The sequence below is a fragment of the Scophthalmus maximus genome, chromosome 13, assembly GCF_022379125.1.
Source record: "Scophthalmus maximus strain ysfricsl-2021 chromosome 13, ASM2237912v1, whole genome shotgun sequence".
Classification (NCBI taxonomy): domain Eukaryota; kingdom Metazoa; phylum Chordata; class Actinopteri; order Pleuronectiformes; family Scophthalmidae; genus Scophthalmus; species Scophthalmus maximus.
In genome coordinates, this window is record NC_061527.1 from 4,807,501 (window position 1) to 4,822,500 (window position 15,000).

At 46.8% G+C, this 15,000-nt stretch overlaps 1 protein-coding gene across 5 annotated transcripts in view; it reads right to left on the minus strand.

Moving 5' to 3' along the window:
* The window catches only part of LOC118317931 (discs large homolog 1-like protein), a 99,651-nt gene that overhangs the window by 68,646 nt on the left and 16,005 nt on the right, over window positions 1-15,000 (minus strand). For 2 of the 5 annotated variants that reach the window (XM_035647093.2, XM_035647092.2), the window contains exon 5: window positions 4,007-4,123. The exons of 2 other annotated variants lie outside the window; for them this stretch is intronic. In XM_035647093.2, coding sequence (XP_035502986.2) covers window positions 4,007-4,123 — 117 coding nt within the window. Of the gene's footprint in view, window positions 1-4,006; window positions 4,124-7,470; window positions 7,918-8,025; window positions 8,164-15,000 lie in introns of all 5 variants that reach the window. One more of the 5 variants, XM_047336666.1, reaches the window with a different exon arrangement.

A 15,000-nucleotide genomic window follows, 5' to 3' on the forward strand; every position in this document is an offset into this window, starting at 1 on the left:
GATATTGGATGATTCTTTTTTTTTTTCCCCCTTGCGTGAAATTAAAAAAAGGCACCTCTCTCCAAAACAACACATGAGCAGAGTGAAATCTGTGCGTGGCTGCGGAGCAGCGCACCGGTGCAGCCGGAGCTTCCACAATCGGTCGCGAACAGACAAACACATCCATCATCGCGTCGCTGGCGGCGAGAACACGCGGGCATACGAAGCCATCACCGCGGCTGGAATAAATCACGGCTGGAACCGAGTCATTAGCATCTGACGGCCGCCCGCTGGCCAAAAACAAAAATTACAACAACAACAAACAAATCCACGGGCACGTGAGCTGACACGGCAGCGTCGCGGTGACAAACTGGACATGTCACAACCATCAGTGTGCCGCTCGCTCTCTCTCTCTCTCTCTCTCTCTCTCTCCCTCTCTCTCTCTCTCTCTCTCTCTATCTCTCTCTCTCTCTCTCTCTCTCTCTCTCTCTCTCTCTATCTCTCTCTCTCTCTCTCTCTCTCTCTCTCTCTCTCTCTCTCTCTCTCCAGTCAAATGTCAGACAGTGAATGCCAGCTCTATTAATATTTCAGGGCCAATTAAATAAAAGCACACATCATGCATGTTTAATGTCCGACTGCTGAGAGAGCCAACTTTGCCCTTCCATCCTCTACAGGTAGGTTAATAGATTTCCTTGCATACAAATGCCGTGTTCAGTTTTTTTTTGTTATTCAACAAATCCGTCGCTGGCTGTGGGCCCTTCCACGCGCTGACCCACAACCTATTTTGTGTGCCGGCTTAGCAGGCTCGAGACGGCGTGACCCCGGAGGCACGGTCGCCCAAAAAACAATGAGGTATGTTGGGGGCTAATATATCATCGTCGACATCCCTATAGAGATTGTGTAACAACGTCTGTGGGAGTCTTAACATCTAACTCTGTCTGGAATCTCTGTCTGTGCGACCGAATACCTCAAAAACTGTTAAACTTATCGCCGTCATTCTTGACGTGTGCATTAATAAGACAGCATATATATATATATATTCGGAAAAACTTTAGAGCGGCAACAGTTAACCAGTTTGTCGATTAGTATTCGAAAACTTAATTAATTGCCAACTTTTTAAAAAAATCGATTAATCGGTTCAAGTAGTTTTTATGGGAAAAAAGGTTCAAATTCTCTGATTTCAGCTTCATAAATGTGAATATTATCCGGTTTTCTTCTCTCCTCAGTGACAGTAAACTGAACATCTTTGGTGTGTGGACAAAACAAAACATCATCTTTGGGGTTTTTCGGAAACACGATCGACATTTTTCACCATTTTATGCTATCTCACGGACCAAACAACTAGTCGATTAATCGAGAAAATAATCGAAAGATTAATCGATTTTGAAAATAATCGTTAGTTGCAGCCTTTGTATGTGTCAAACATGTCTTCTCTTACGTCAGTCCATTTTTAGGGGGTCGGTGCCGATATATATATATATATATATATATATATATATATATATATATATATATATATATATATATATATATTGATATTAGGGAGTACAAGATTCTTGTGCATTAATCTGAAATGTAATTGAGGCTTGATAGTTTATCATAAATTCGAATAAATAAATAAACCAAATATATAGAACGTCTTTCATTCTGTACAATGAAAGACGTCCTATCGGCTGTTGCATGTTTCGCTGTGGTTATGTCAGACACCTCGCGCATTGCTCACTGACACAACCATCACGCGGCAGGCGTTCTGCACTGAACCTGAGGAAGCGCCGTGTGCCAACTGCGAGGTCGCACTTTTGCCTTTCAACCTGACCCGTCCATAAAAAAAATTGCAACATCAGCTTCGCGTATCGCCAGCAGCCACAAAGTGACGCCGCCGCAGCTGGCAGGTTCGGCCGGACTCCGCTGCAGGTCTATACTGGGGTATACTCGGTAACGATTCCCGACCATTTTGGCCGCGGCCCAGTGCTTCCATTAGATCCCTCTCTCTGATTCGGGTAAAGATTATTCTAGAGAGTCGCCGAGCTCCCCCTCGGTGAACGCTGGCGGTGCAGAGCTTCGTAGACGTAAAGCACTGCAGAGCAACCAAAGCAACTGGTCGAGCGCGATGAGAACCTCAGGGGGGCCGGAACAGGTATTACTGAGACTGTGTTTGGGTGTGGGTTGGCTTTTTCTCCTCAGCGATGGCAGCACAGGCTACTCTTTACACTTTATCAAGTAGCTAAAATAAGAATTTTTCAAATGATTATAATGTGAAAGGGGGCCCGCCTTGTAGTGACGAATTCTGACCCCACCGTGCCCTTTGCCCCTCGTCTCTACGAAGCTCGCGGTTTTCTCCGGCCCCCCGGCCCCAGAGGGTTCTCTCTTGACTCTTAATTCCTATTAGTGTATCAGCAGCGGGAGAGAGAAAGAGATTCATTTCGGGAGGAGCGATTCGGCGGATGGACAAGGGTGATTAACAACCAGGAAACAAATCTGCCCCTCTGTCTGCCGCGCACGTCTGCCTGTAATTCTCCCTTCATCCCGTCTCTTAGCATTCCCACGGCCCTCTCTCCGTCTTCCCTTTCCTTTCCTAATTATCTACATTAGCCTAATGACTAAGAGCCACGGACATCCCCCCCCCCCCCCCGAGTGCCGCGTGTACGTTTCTCTGCAAATGACTTTTTTTTTTACTGATCCGGTCAGTTTTTCCCCGGTCAGTCCCTGCATAATGTAAATCCCGTCTGGAAGTTATTAAATCAGAATTCTAGTTGGGATGTATTTTATCTCCACCTTTCTTCAAACTGGTTTGTCATTACTGATCATGATCAGCTCTATTTCTTTCTTTTTACATTCATAGTCATAAATAAAAAGCATATATAGCCATGTGCTTTTGTATTGACATTATTCATTAGTCATCACATGTGCACTGTTCGTTTTGGCCCTCTGCTGCCCCCTGCAGTTGACAAACTGTAACTACATGTGCACTAAGTGGATGAAACTGCAGACAGTCTCAGCAGCCAAAAACCAAATAAGCTTAATTACTGTACCAGACATTGTGACACCACCGAAGAGTGGGCGGGGGAAAGTCTATACGTTTGAGCTTAAAAATAAATCATTTTTTTATGCTTATGAATTTCAATTGATGCTGCGATTACCCGCGTCTATTCGTCGTGTAATTCTGCCACATCACATCCCTGTCAAACCATGAAAAACTACAAATATAGTATCAACAATCACGGCATCAGCATGCTCTGTGTTTAAAGAAGGAAAAGGAAAAAAAACACAATACAAGAGCATTAAAGCAACGTTTTGGTTCTGGGTCCAGGAGTTGGTGCAGTACAGAGGTTGTGGGGGGAAATAGATCAGTTCATGTTCAGTTATTCACACACAGAAAAGCGTGAGCATGCTGCAGAACTCGTCTTTCAAAGATGCTACATGACGCCTTTTATAAAAGTCAACATAACGAGCAAATTATTGTGTAATAATAACGCAAAGGTATAATTACCATAAACAGAGCCATATTTCTCTGCGTTGAGCCACGATGCTTCTTTAAGAGAATATTAAACGTGTCCCTTCCCGCCCCGGCTGCCTCAGCCCCCCAGCTGCGTCTCCTGTCTCTAAAAAAGAAGTCATTTTTCCTTCAGTGCTCCGTCCTTTCGCCATCTGCCATCGAGACCTCTGGCACTTTAGCTCCACTTGCGCAGAGGAAGAGTTTCCTATTAATGTTCCCCCGTCTCATTAATAATTTATTTATGTTAAAAACATGCTATACGGAGCAGCTTAAAATGTTTCTGTGAGGCGTTGAGGCGCGATGTCCGTGAATGTCGACCACAGCGACGACATCAATCCCTGCAGATTCAGGAATCTTTGGGGATGGGGGGGGGGGGGGGGGGGGGGGGGGCGTCTGCAGGAATGTCTCACGTCACAACACACAAGAAAAATTTTAAGAAAGGAAAGGAAACGCATGCTCGTGCACATCCTGAACCCCGGAGGTGATGAACGACTGACGAAACGCATGCGACAGGCGCTCAGGCAGGTTTACCTGGTAGTAGGCGCGTGAATAGAGGGAGGAGAAAGGCGGGGCGGCGGCGGCGTTGGGCCTCTGTCTCTCTGGGTGAGGCCACGCCTCGTCATCAGAGGGAACCTCAGGAGATTCTACCTGTACGGTGTACAGAGACAGCTCAACGTGATGCAACACGCAACACGCAACACGCAACACGCAACACACACACACACACACACACGCACACACACACACACACACACACACACGCACACACACACACACAGACACACAGACACACGCACACAGCGGCACAATGATATGTTCAAGTTGTATGTTTTTTTACCCTATGTGAGTTGTAAGGGCCCCTGCAGATGGCAGTGTAACAGTGACAGCGTTGTCTTGTATAATATTGTATAAAATAATATATTTCTCGAAGCTAGATATTTGCACAAAGCAGAGGATATCACGTCGTGATGTGATTTATAGTAAGCATTGGTTATTTATATGATGAGGAAGTAACACAAATTGCAGGCAGAAAGAAGGAGAAAGCGTATCAGTGTGTGTGTGCGTGCGTGTGTGTGTGCGTGCGTGCGCGAATGTTCACATGCGTGTGTGTGTGTGTGTGAAGAAAAAGGGAGGTGGTAGAGAAAGAGAGATAGAGAGAAAGAAGAGAGGAACATGGACACAGGGAGAACAAGATGGCAGGTCCATCTGTCAGGCAGAAGCAAGCCAGATCCAAGCACCTGTGGTCACTCTTGCGCGCACGCACACACACATACACACACACACACACACACACACACACACACACACACACACACACACACACACACACACACACACATTCACACACAGCATTTTGGAAGGAGGAGTTCTCAAAATAACCTGAGCACCAGGAGCAACACACACACACACACACACACACACACATCACATACACAGGAAGTCTTATATTCTACAAACAGTACACGTGTCAGAGAGGAACATGGAAAGGTGTAAAGGTGCAGATAATGATGATGATGATGATGATGATGATGAGGAGGAGGAGGAGGAGGAGGAGGAGGAGGAGGATATTGAGAACTGTATGCCATGACGATGAAGCAAGTGATATTAAAAGTGATCAAGAGTACATGCAGTGTAGATGGCATCCACTACGGACGTCATCTTAAAACTCTTAAGCTGCATTTCCACAGAAAATGAACATAAACTGTACATCGTTACATCGTCCATGTACAGTAAACAGAGATCACAAATGAATCATTCCATCTGTCAGTAAGTGAATGACTCATGTAAGAACACCCACATGCACCATCAGTGAAATGTTCAGGAGACAGACAGGCGGGCGGGTGGTGTCCGGCCACTAGGTGGAGCTACATGCCAATAACTCCTCCATCATACTCGTATCAAGATGAGACTGCTCCAGTTATGACCAAAGGTTTCCCAGCGGACAAACTTTGGACCTGCGCTGCCGCTGACTCACGACCGAGTCAGTGCGCAGTCACACAAATGACAATGTGTAATGACACACACACCACTAACACACAGTCCTGCAGCGTGATTAACCAACATATAGTGTACACACATAGGCACCACAACCCACAACGTAAGAGTCGATTTATATATATATATAGATTTATTTCACTGTAACAAAACCCAATCTTCCCGATAAAGTATCGCTAAATAATTTTTCTCATCTGATCCCATCTGATTAAAGGTCAATGTAAAGCCTTTCATGGCATACGTATGTACGGTGGCCCTGAGGGTCAAAGAACAACAACATTTCGGAAAAATTATGTCCACGATGTCATCATTTCCTGTTCCTTGCTCGAATCATGAACGAAGTTTAGACCGAGTCCTCGTTGTGTTGCGTGTCCGGGATGTTGTGTTTTCCTCAAATATCGTTGCGCTTTGACCTCTCAGGGCCACCGTACCAACGGCTTGAACTAATTGAGGCTTTGCTCGAGCGAAAAGAAGACCTGCTGAGTTAATGGGCACGTTGTACTCCTTCTTTCCTTCCTTGTAATAAGTCATTTTAAAATTCCTAATTTGCATATTCTTTATGTAACTGTAATAGTGCTTTTATGGACCCCTGCTTTGTCAAATTCCACATACAATCATAAGAATAATTGTGATTTTATACAATCTACAATTCAAGGAATAAGAATATAAAGGTCAACAAAAGATAGCGCATACACACATTGTGGAGCATAATGAGGTTTGAGTGTGTGTGTGTGTGTGTGTGTGTGTGTGTGTGTGTGTGTGTGTGTGTGTGTGTGTATGGTCGGAGCTGCGCGAGTACAATGATGGGAGGCTCGAATCTGCAGATAGATTCAGCACAATAAAAAGAAAAGCCAACGACGCCGTGTGATTGTGAGCGTGTGTGCAAGAGACAAAGAGGGAGACAGACAGACGCAGACTCGGTGCAGATCAGAGATTTAGTAATGGGCCTCATTACTAACAAATGGGCCGAGCAGTCGACTGAATCCCATCACGCTCGGTCCTGCAAAAAAGTATTTCCCCCTGGTGCAAAACGAAAGACTCTGTGCACGGAGGCAGATTCAGGCCAGTATATCCTTGACTTTTAAGCACTTTCCAAAAAAATGCCGGAGCCATATTGAAACACGTCCCCGTAGAAAGGAAGAAGGCGGCTTGACCGACGCCGAGTGAAGTCACCAGCTTCAAAGAATGGAGGCTGCGGATATTACTCGTCACATTAGACGAGTGCTTAAAAGCATATCGCTGCTCATGGTGAAACATCTTTCCTCAGTAGACCATAAAAGGATTAATTTAAGCTTGACTGCTCAACGCCTCAGAATCCCAGATAACTGCGAAAGTCCCTTTGATTTGAAGAAAACGTCGGCGATCAAAGAAAAGAATAAAACCCCACATGAATGACAAACCTGTCTCCTAGAAAATATGGTTATTCACTACTCATCTGCGAGAGTAAATCTACTCGTAATGAGGCCCAGGAAACAACTTCAGGAACTTTTTGCTAATGAACATTTTTGGCAAATATATGACAACTATTCATTTGCATGAGTCAAATGTTCAGAGAGCATGTTTATGTTCAGGGACTGGCAGCAATGACGTTTAAGTTTTATTCATATTTAAGTGAAACCATAATGCTTCCCTAACTTCAACAACCTGGTCTCTGGTGTCAAAATCCTGATATAATAATAATGTGACACATGCAAAAAAGGAATATAAATACTAGAGCAGTTTCTCCGAGACATGGTTGGGATCGGAACAGATTCATGCGATGCAACCAATGTCAGTCAGCCGTAACCAGGGTCATGTTGACATGTGGATTGACAGACGGACAGACAGATGTACGGTGAACCCCTTTGGATGAACATGGTCAGAGCGCGAGCCCCCGGGCGGCGCGTGAGTGACACGCAGGTCGACCGTGCTAGTCAGCGGCGCGATGGGGACAGATTGACGACGTCAACGCGGAGACGCCTGACGTCCGCAGAGAACGCGCGTCGCCCGGACATAGTTACCTGAGCGGGAGTGATGTGCGCGTGCGTGACGAATCCGTGGACGTGTTGGATCTGCGACAGCTGCCGCTCCGCCACCTGCACCAGCTCCGCCCCCCGCAGGTCACCGCGGCGACCGAGGGATCCGTCCCTCCCCAGCGAGCGTTCCCTTTCCCTCTCCATGGTCCCGGCGCCACTTCCGTCTCTCCTCCAGGTCGCCCCCTCCCTCCCCTCCCTCTCCATGGTCCCGGCGCCACTGCCGTCTCTCCTCCAGGTCGCCCCCTCCCTCCCCTCCCTCTCCATGGTCCCGGCGCCACCTCCGTCTCTCCTCCAGGTCGCCCCCTCCCTCCCCTCCCTCTCCATGGTCCCGGCGCCCCCTCCGTCTCTCCTCCAGGTCGCCCCCTCCCTCCCCTCCCTCTCCATGGTCCCGGCGCCCCCTCCGTCTCTCCTCCAGGTCGCACCCTCCCTCCCCTCCCTCTCCATGGTCCCGGCGCCCCCTCCGTCTCTCCTCCAGGTCGCACCCTCCCTCCCCTCCCTCTCCATGGTCCCGGCGCCCCCTCCGTCTCTCCTCCAGGTCGCCCCCTCCCTCCCCTCCCTTCCCAGGGTCCCTCCATCCCTCAGCTCTCTGGCTACTCCCATTGCGTGCTGATGGCAGGGGTGTTGGTGGAGTTTCGGGGCGCCTGGTGACGCCCCTTCTTCTTCTTGATAGCGATACTTCTACAGGGAGAAGAGAGGAGGAGGAGGAGGAGGAGGCGAGGAGAAAGAGGAAAGAGAAGATGAGGTCCAGGAAGGAGAGGAGGATGTAGGAGGGGAAAAAGACATGAGAAGAGAAGAGTTAGTTTAAAAAGAAGTTCATGAAGGAGAAAAGATTAAGTCAAGCTGGAAAAGAAGAAAAGCATTAGTGCAAAACTGCAGCAAGAAACAGTAGAACAGAGAGTGTGTGTGTGTGCGTGTGTGTGTGTGCGCTCATGCAATTGTAATAAGATGGGTTTATAGTACAGTTCGTGTGTGTAAGCACATGAGGCGGTCCAGGTGTACACCCAGCATGGCAGTAATTGTTTCCTGAGCTTCCTGTATTCTCCATACACAAATGCACAAACAAACACACACACACACACACACACACACAATAAAAACACACACACAGAAACACACACACACACACAAACACCCGAAACAGAAGTTTTTCGGGCAAAGCTGAACGAGGGCGGCGAGCGAGAGACAAAGCCCGCCTCGGGGAATAACTTCCTCTGTCTCTCCTCCTCATCTCTACATCCCTTCATCGCGCCTCTTCGCCTTGCACATCCACAACGGGCACCACACAACGGCTCGCTGTTCCCTCTCCCTCCCTCCCGATCCCTATTCCTGCGTATCCTCCCTGGCTTCTCTTGCGTCTTAAAGAAGAAGCAGGGCGATATTGGAAGCTCTTTTTTCTTCTTCTTCTTCTTTCTGCTGCACTGAACAGGGCTGCCGAGGCCTCAGGGAGGACGGGTGATAGTGAGACGGCTGTATGTATGAATGCATGGGACATTGTTGATACGTGCTGCGGAAGAGTAGGAGAGACGCCGAGAAAGAGAAGCACTTGAGTTTCGACGAGTTCAAAACTTTGAGGGGAGAATTGGAATGTGATTTTTTTTCTTTTTTAAGATGTCGTTATCAAACTGACAAAGACAAAGAAATGCAATTGAGGCTTTATATTTTAGTTCAGCCATGAAGCTTTTTTCATGAATAACTATAAATTGAAAATACAAAAACAACCACATACATATATGTAATTATGTATATAACAAACACTTATTTTACATTTACATTTAAAGGCTCACATCAGTCGGCCTATCATATCGGTCGGGCTCGTAAAATACTGTCCGATACCGATGCGTCTCTGAGAGTCTAATATCGGCCGATATTATCGGGTAATAAGTACCATTCCATATATCCAAGATCGATACACAAACTCATCTAAGGGGTTCGTGGCACTGGACTGCAATCCACACGTCAACCTCACTGCGCGTAAGAGTTGGAGTCGGAGAAACGCGTGTGATGCACGATAATGTTATCTTGCATCTCAAGAAAAAAAAAGAAGAGCTGGTGTGAGGTCCGGCAGTCATCATATTAGAGATCTGAGAATTCAATAAACTGACCCCACTTTCAGATACAATACAGCCTGAGGCTTTGAGAAGAGATAGACCCCCCCCCCCCCCGCAGAGAGAAAAACACTCTCCGCCAGTCGCCTTAATGTGACATTTGACCTTTCGCTCTATAGGTTGCCAGCGAAAAGCCAGAGCTGGATTTCTGCCGGATGTCTGCTGAGTGTTCACGCATCAACGCAATCACTGGACGCATTCAGGGCCCAATGTGGACCAATCGGTGGACAGGGGGCTCGGACAAATGTCGGGGTTTTTAGGGATGTACAGTAGCTGTGAAGGCATTCAAATGAGTCAACACAGAGGGTTTACAGTCAATAGAAATCACAGCAGCAAGCGCCGCTCCCTCTGTGACTCCACATCAGTAACTGCACAGCCCACTGTCTTAATTAAACTCCTGTCCCAGGGGACATATGTAGTGTTATCGGTATTTCTCTCCTCGAGTCTTATTTAGTACGAAATGTACGTATCCTGGATTCACCTGATGTGTGGGTTTTTTTCACCCTCACGTTTTAACAATCGGTTGGTGACATCCAGCTCAGGGGTGGCTACGCAACGCCATGTTGTCACTACATTTGAGACGACGCGCAGCCGACTGTCATCTTGGTCCACAACGAACCGCAGAAATCTTCTGCAGAAATCTTTTTATATTTTTTTTTTTTTGGGGGGGGGGGCAGGGAGTCAGCTGCTGTTTTACAAAGGAGAGTCCCTCTGTGCATCGGCTAATTCCTCTGGATTCAAATAGACAAGGCCGTGTGTGTGTGTGTGTGTGTGTGTGTGTGTGTGTGTGTGTGTGTGTGTGTGCGCGTGTGTGTGTGCTCTGCCTCCGCTCCCCTGCTGCATATCCTTTGACCTCATTTGGACTCGGGTTGGGAGTGAACACAGTGATCCGACCGCAGTGAACTGATCTGAACCCGTCTCGTGCCCCACTGCGCCTCCGCCGCTCGCCCTCGTCTTTTTCATTCACTTTTGCTAATTGGTCAGAGAAGCACCTCGACATAATCGCGAGGGCAGCGGTGGAGTCGCCAGGCACTAAGACCCCGAAGAGACCCCGGCCCACACTGTTGTCACAACACCGCCGCTACTGCCCTCTGCACTCTCTGTCACTCACACACACACACACACACACACACACACACACACACATAGAGAGAGCTACACTCCTATACTTGTTTTTTTAAATTTTCATATTAGACACGAACACTTCCGAATGAATTAATGTGACCAACAATTTTTGTGTTTCGAGTGTGTGTGTGTGTGTGTGTGTGTGTGTGTGTGTGTTTCTCTGCTTGCTTGACTAGCAAGAGCCTGAGCACTCCTTCCGTATCAGGACTGTGCCTGCACACACACACACACACACACACACACACACACACACACACACACATAGAGAGAGCTACACTCCTATACTTGTTTTTTTAAATTTTCATATTAGACACGAACACTTCCGAATTAATTAATGTGACCAACTATTTTTGTGTTTTGAGTGTGTGTGTGTGTGTGTGTGTGTGTGTGTGTGTTTCTCTGCTTGCTTGACTAGCAAGAGCCTGAGCACTCCTTCCATATCAGGACTGTGCCTGCACACACACACGCGCACACACACACACACACACACATTTACACTGGCTGTCGTGTTAGTGTGTCAGCCATTCCTGCGTAGTCAGAGGAACGTGACTAGATTGGTAGCAGATTCAGCATCCTAGTACATGTCTCTATGTTGGTTTGCGTCAGTGTGTGTGTGTGTGTGTGTGTGTGTGTGTGTGTGTGTGTGTCAAAGTAAAGCCAGGCGTTAGTCACGCTTGGTGAGATATGAAAGAGCAGGGGATCCTCTGCCGTAAGGCACTTCACGCACACACACACACACACACACACACACACACACACACACACACACACACACACACACACAGAGTCGCCTTCGTCTTTCTCTCTCTCTCTTCATCTCTTCATTCTCTCTGTCTCTTACATCACGCTCTCTCTCTCTCTCTCTCTCTCTCTCTCTCTCTTTCTCTGTCTCAGGCTGAAGTACAAAAGTACTCATTGCCAAAGAAAGAACCTTAGATAACATCTGATGACCAGATGGATCTAACGGCAATGGCAACGTGTATTAATACATGGGAAGGGTTCAATAATCTAAGAAGTTATTTGGTCATTAAACCAATGTTTAATGAAAACATTTATTTATTTTTTCACAACTGTCTTAAATTGCTACCCTGTAAAAATATGTTGCTGTAGCACTTTTTCCTTCCCACCAGAATGATTGAGAAGAAGAAGGATTGAATCCAGAATCCAGTAATTGGATTTCTTTAAACTGTAATATGTAGTAAACGTGAAGTTGGATAACATGGCTCAAGTAAAAGTAAAAGTAAGACACCTGGCTTAAGTTATTTTAAAATATTTTCCATCAGAACGACCTAAGGATTTCCCCTTAACTGACTCCACCGTCACTTCAGTCAATCTTCAGTGTCACAGACCTGAGCATATGAAATACAGGAACATATTCATCTATTTTGAATGTGTTGAAATGTGACTGACCTAGTTAAGGTGCGTTTGATTTATCTAGCCAAGGTAAAATGAATGCGGTCCACCCTCGCGTGTCACAAAATGTCCTCTCCTCTTCCCTCTGTGCACTTTATGAGCATCCGTCTTCTTTTGTCTTGTTCTGTCTCTCTCTCTCTCTCCATGTATCTTGTGTTTGTATGTGAATTAATCAAACTGTCCTGTCTGTCTCTATCAGTGTCATCTTCCTGTACAGTGCTTGGTATAGTTTAGATAGTTTTCATTTGTGATTGGGTTCATCGATCTCATTGTTGGACAGTCACCTTTATCGTCATTGACTTCAAGGTACTTTCTTCTTCTTAAAATTAAAAAGGTAACATGAAATTAAATAGTCATCATTCCGTCAAGGACAAGTTGATTCCTTTTGAGGCTTTACACTCGATTTTCGTATAAACTGGAATTACTAGTATGTCAAATTGACGTCCACGTCAAACGCCTCGTGCAATTCATGAGGAAGGCATAGGAAAACAAATACATGCAAACTGCGTAAGTATTGCCACTGACTGAGCAGTTTCCTGGAGCACGCACATCGAGAACACACTGCGATGCTGGCAGTCTGACCACGGGTCCTTTTCAAACAAACGGGCGAGTGGAAACCGACCGATGGACGATGGCAGCTGACCAAACTCGACCGTCCCCTTGGAGGAAACCTCCTCCACTGACTAGACGGTGAAATCCCCGAGCAACGTGTTAGCAGGACTCACCCTCTCCCGTCTACTCTTCTGGAGGACAAAACTACTGATCTCGCCACGTCTCACACTCGTGCGGAATCTCTCTCTCTCTCTCTCTCTCTCTCTCAGTCTCTAAACAGCGTAGCCGTTGTCTCTCGGCCTGCCGTCTCTAGCAGGCTGCCGGGCTGAGCTGATCTAATGGGACACAAGTCGTTTATTGTGGCCTCGACAACAGCATACACACACACGGACCAGTGGTCCTACACCGCACCCTCCTGTATTACAGCAATGCACAATGAGTGGGTCACTGCAAACTCGACATGCTCGTCTCTCTATCTCAAGGTTTTCTACAGTCAAAATAATGAGATTCAAGAAAAATGCTCCGACCGCTTTTTAGACATTCGGTTTAGAAATCCATTTAAAAAGCCCCTTTTCTTTGGCTCAGCCGGTGTGCCTACGCCCCCCTCCACATGGAAGGCACTGTCCTTAAGCACTCGCTCTGGAACTTTAATATTTCATGTGCGCTGGTTCTCCCAAACCGACAGTCTCCGAGTGCCTTGCAAGGATGATGGTTGTCAACTTTAGCCCGAGCTCCGAGCGCGAGCGCGCTTTTCTTTTTCCCCCGCACGGGACGGATGTTATGCAATTAGCCGGTCGTGAGGGGATGTACAGTATGTTCACTTAATCGCGTTTGAGGGACGACAAAGACCCGTCGAGAGGCCTTCAGGTTGTGCATGCACGACGGGACGATGTTGAGTTCAAGGCAGCTTCCGCTGCTCGGGTGTGGGTTTACGGCAGCAGTAGACGGGAAGAGGAAATCTCAGCTTCATGGATTAGTGACGCATGACATTGGGAGGTTATACATTAGGTGGAAGTCTAATAAATTCATGTTTTTAAACACTCTCTTGGAACAAGGTTCTCATGGGAAGGCCTACGTGGAATGCAGAACTGGTTGGAGGAAGTGTGTGTGTGTGTGTGTGTGTGTGTGTGTGTGTGTTTGAAGGATGTTTTTTAGCACCAGTGCTTCTCTATCCACTGCACCACTGTGCCGTCATTCACTCAGCCACTCGGCTCACTTGAAGACAAATGTGGAAATGAATGAATGTTGGCTGTCAAAACCTATTTTCCTGCAGCGACTTGTATTTATGATAACGTAAACTATTAAACAAATTCAAATTCGCCAAAGCTACGAGGAGCAACCAAAAACAAGTATTTCACTTCATGCAATCTTTACTTCGGACACAGAGATCCGCATTGCTTCGTTTCTCGGACCAGAAACTCGGCGATAGCCTCTAAAAAATGTGAGGCGACACGACAGGCAGGATCAGTCGAACGGCTGCTTCCTCTACGCGACAGGAAGACAACGAGTTGAGGGGAAGTGTGCTCTGAATGTTTAATAGAAACCTGGCGCGACGGTCCAATTTGCTGTAATCGATATTTCGATATCAACGATCGATCGAGGCCACTGATGGCGCAACTTGGCAGTTCGTGCCGTCTCTATTGAGCATTTCAGTGTCTCTGAGCTCATTGGTTTTGCTCTCGCAGTCCATAGCTTCAGCAGACCCCTTGCTCTCCACGGAAAACCTTCAGACTGTAAAGCCCCAATCAGCGAAGCAGGTGAACATTGTGGAGCATTTAACAGCTGAAGAGCCTAAATATTGCACATTACATTCATCGGGGCACAGTAGATGCAAAACACAAATGCAAATGCAAACGTCACGCTGAATGCCACTGCTGTAGTTACAACTGCTCGAGAAGTCGTTGACGGCGGATTAAAACCCCAAATTCACTGAATTCCATATTTGTATACAGACATTCATAATCAACATGGAGTTACGGATCTCTCTCTTGTTTCACACGTTGAATATGTGGCTTTTTGTCTTGTTTTTGTTTTTTTACAAAAGACTTCAATATCGTGCTGATGGTGCTGAATTCAAACGAGTGAAGCGTCAGATACGACATTCGCAGCAGCAACAGGACGTCGGAGAGAGAGATGTTTAATTATGAACTGCATGTAGAGTTTGTGATATGAAGTCGGACAGCAGAACACAAACCTGCTCTCTGCCGCTCATCAACTCTCTCGCTCTGTCTCTCTCCCCCTCCCTCCCTCCCTCCTATTGGCTACTAAGTCTCACCTTAGTTTACCTCAACCTATAGTCCAATGACAAGCTTAGCCATTA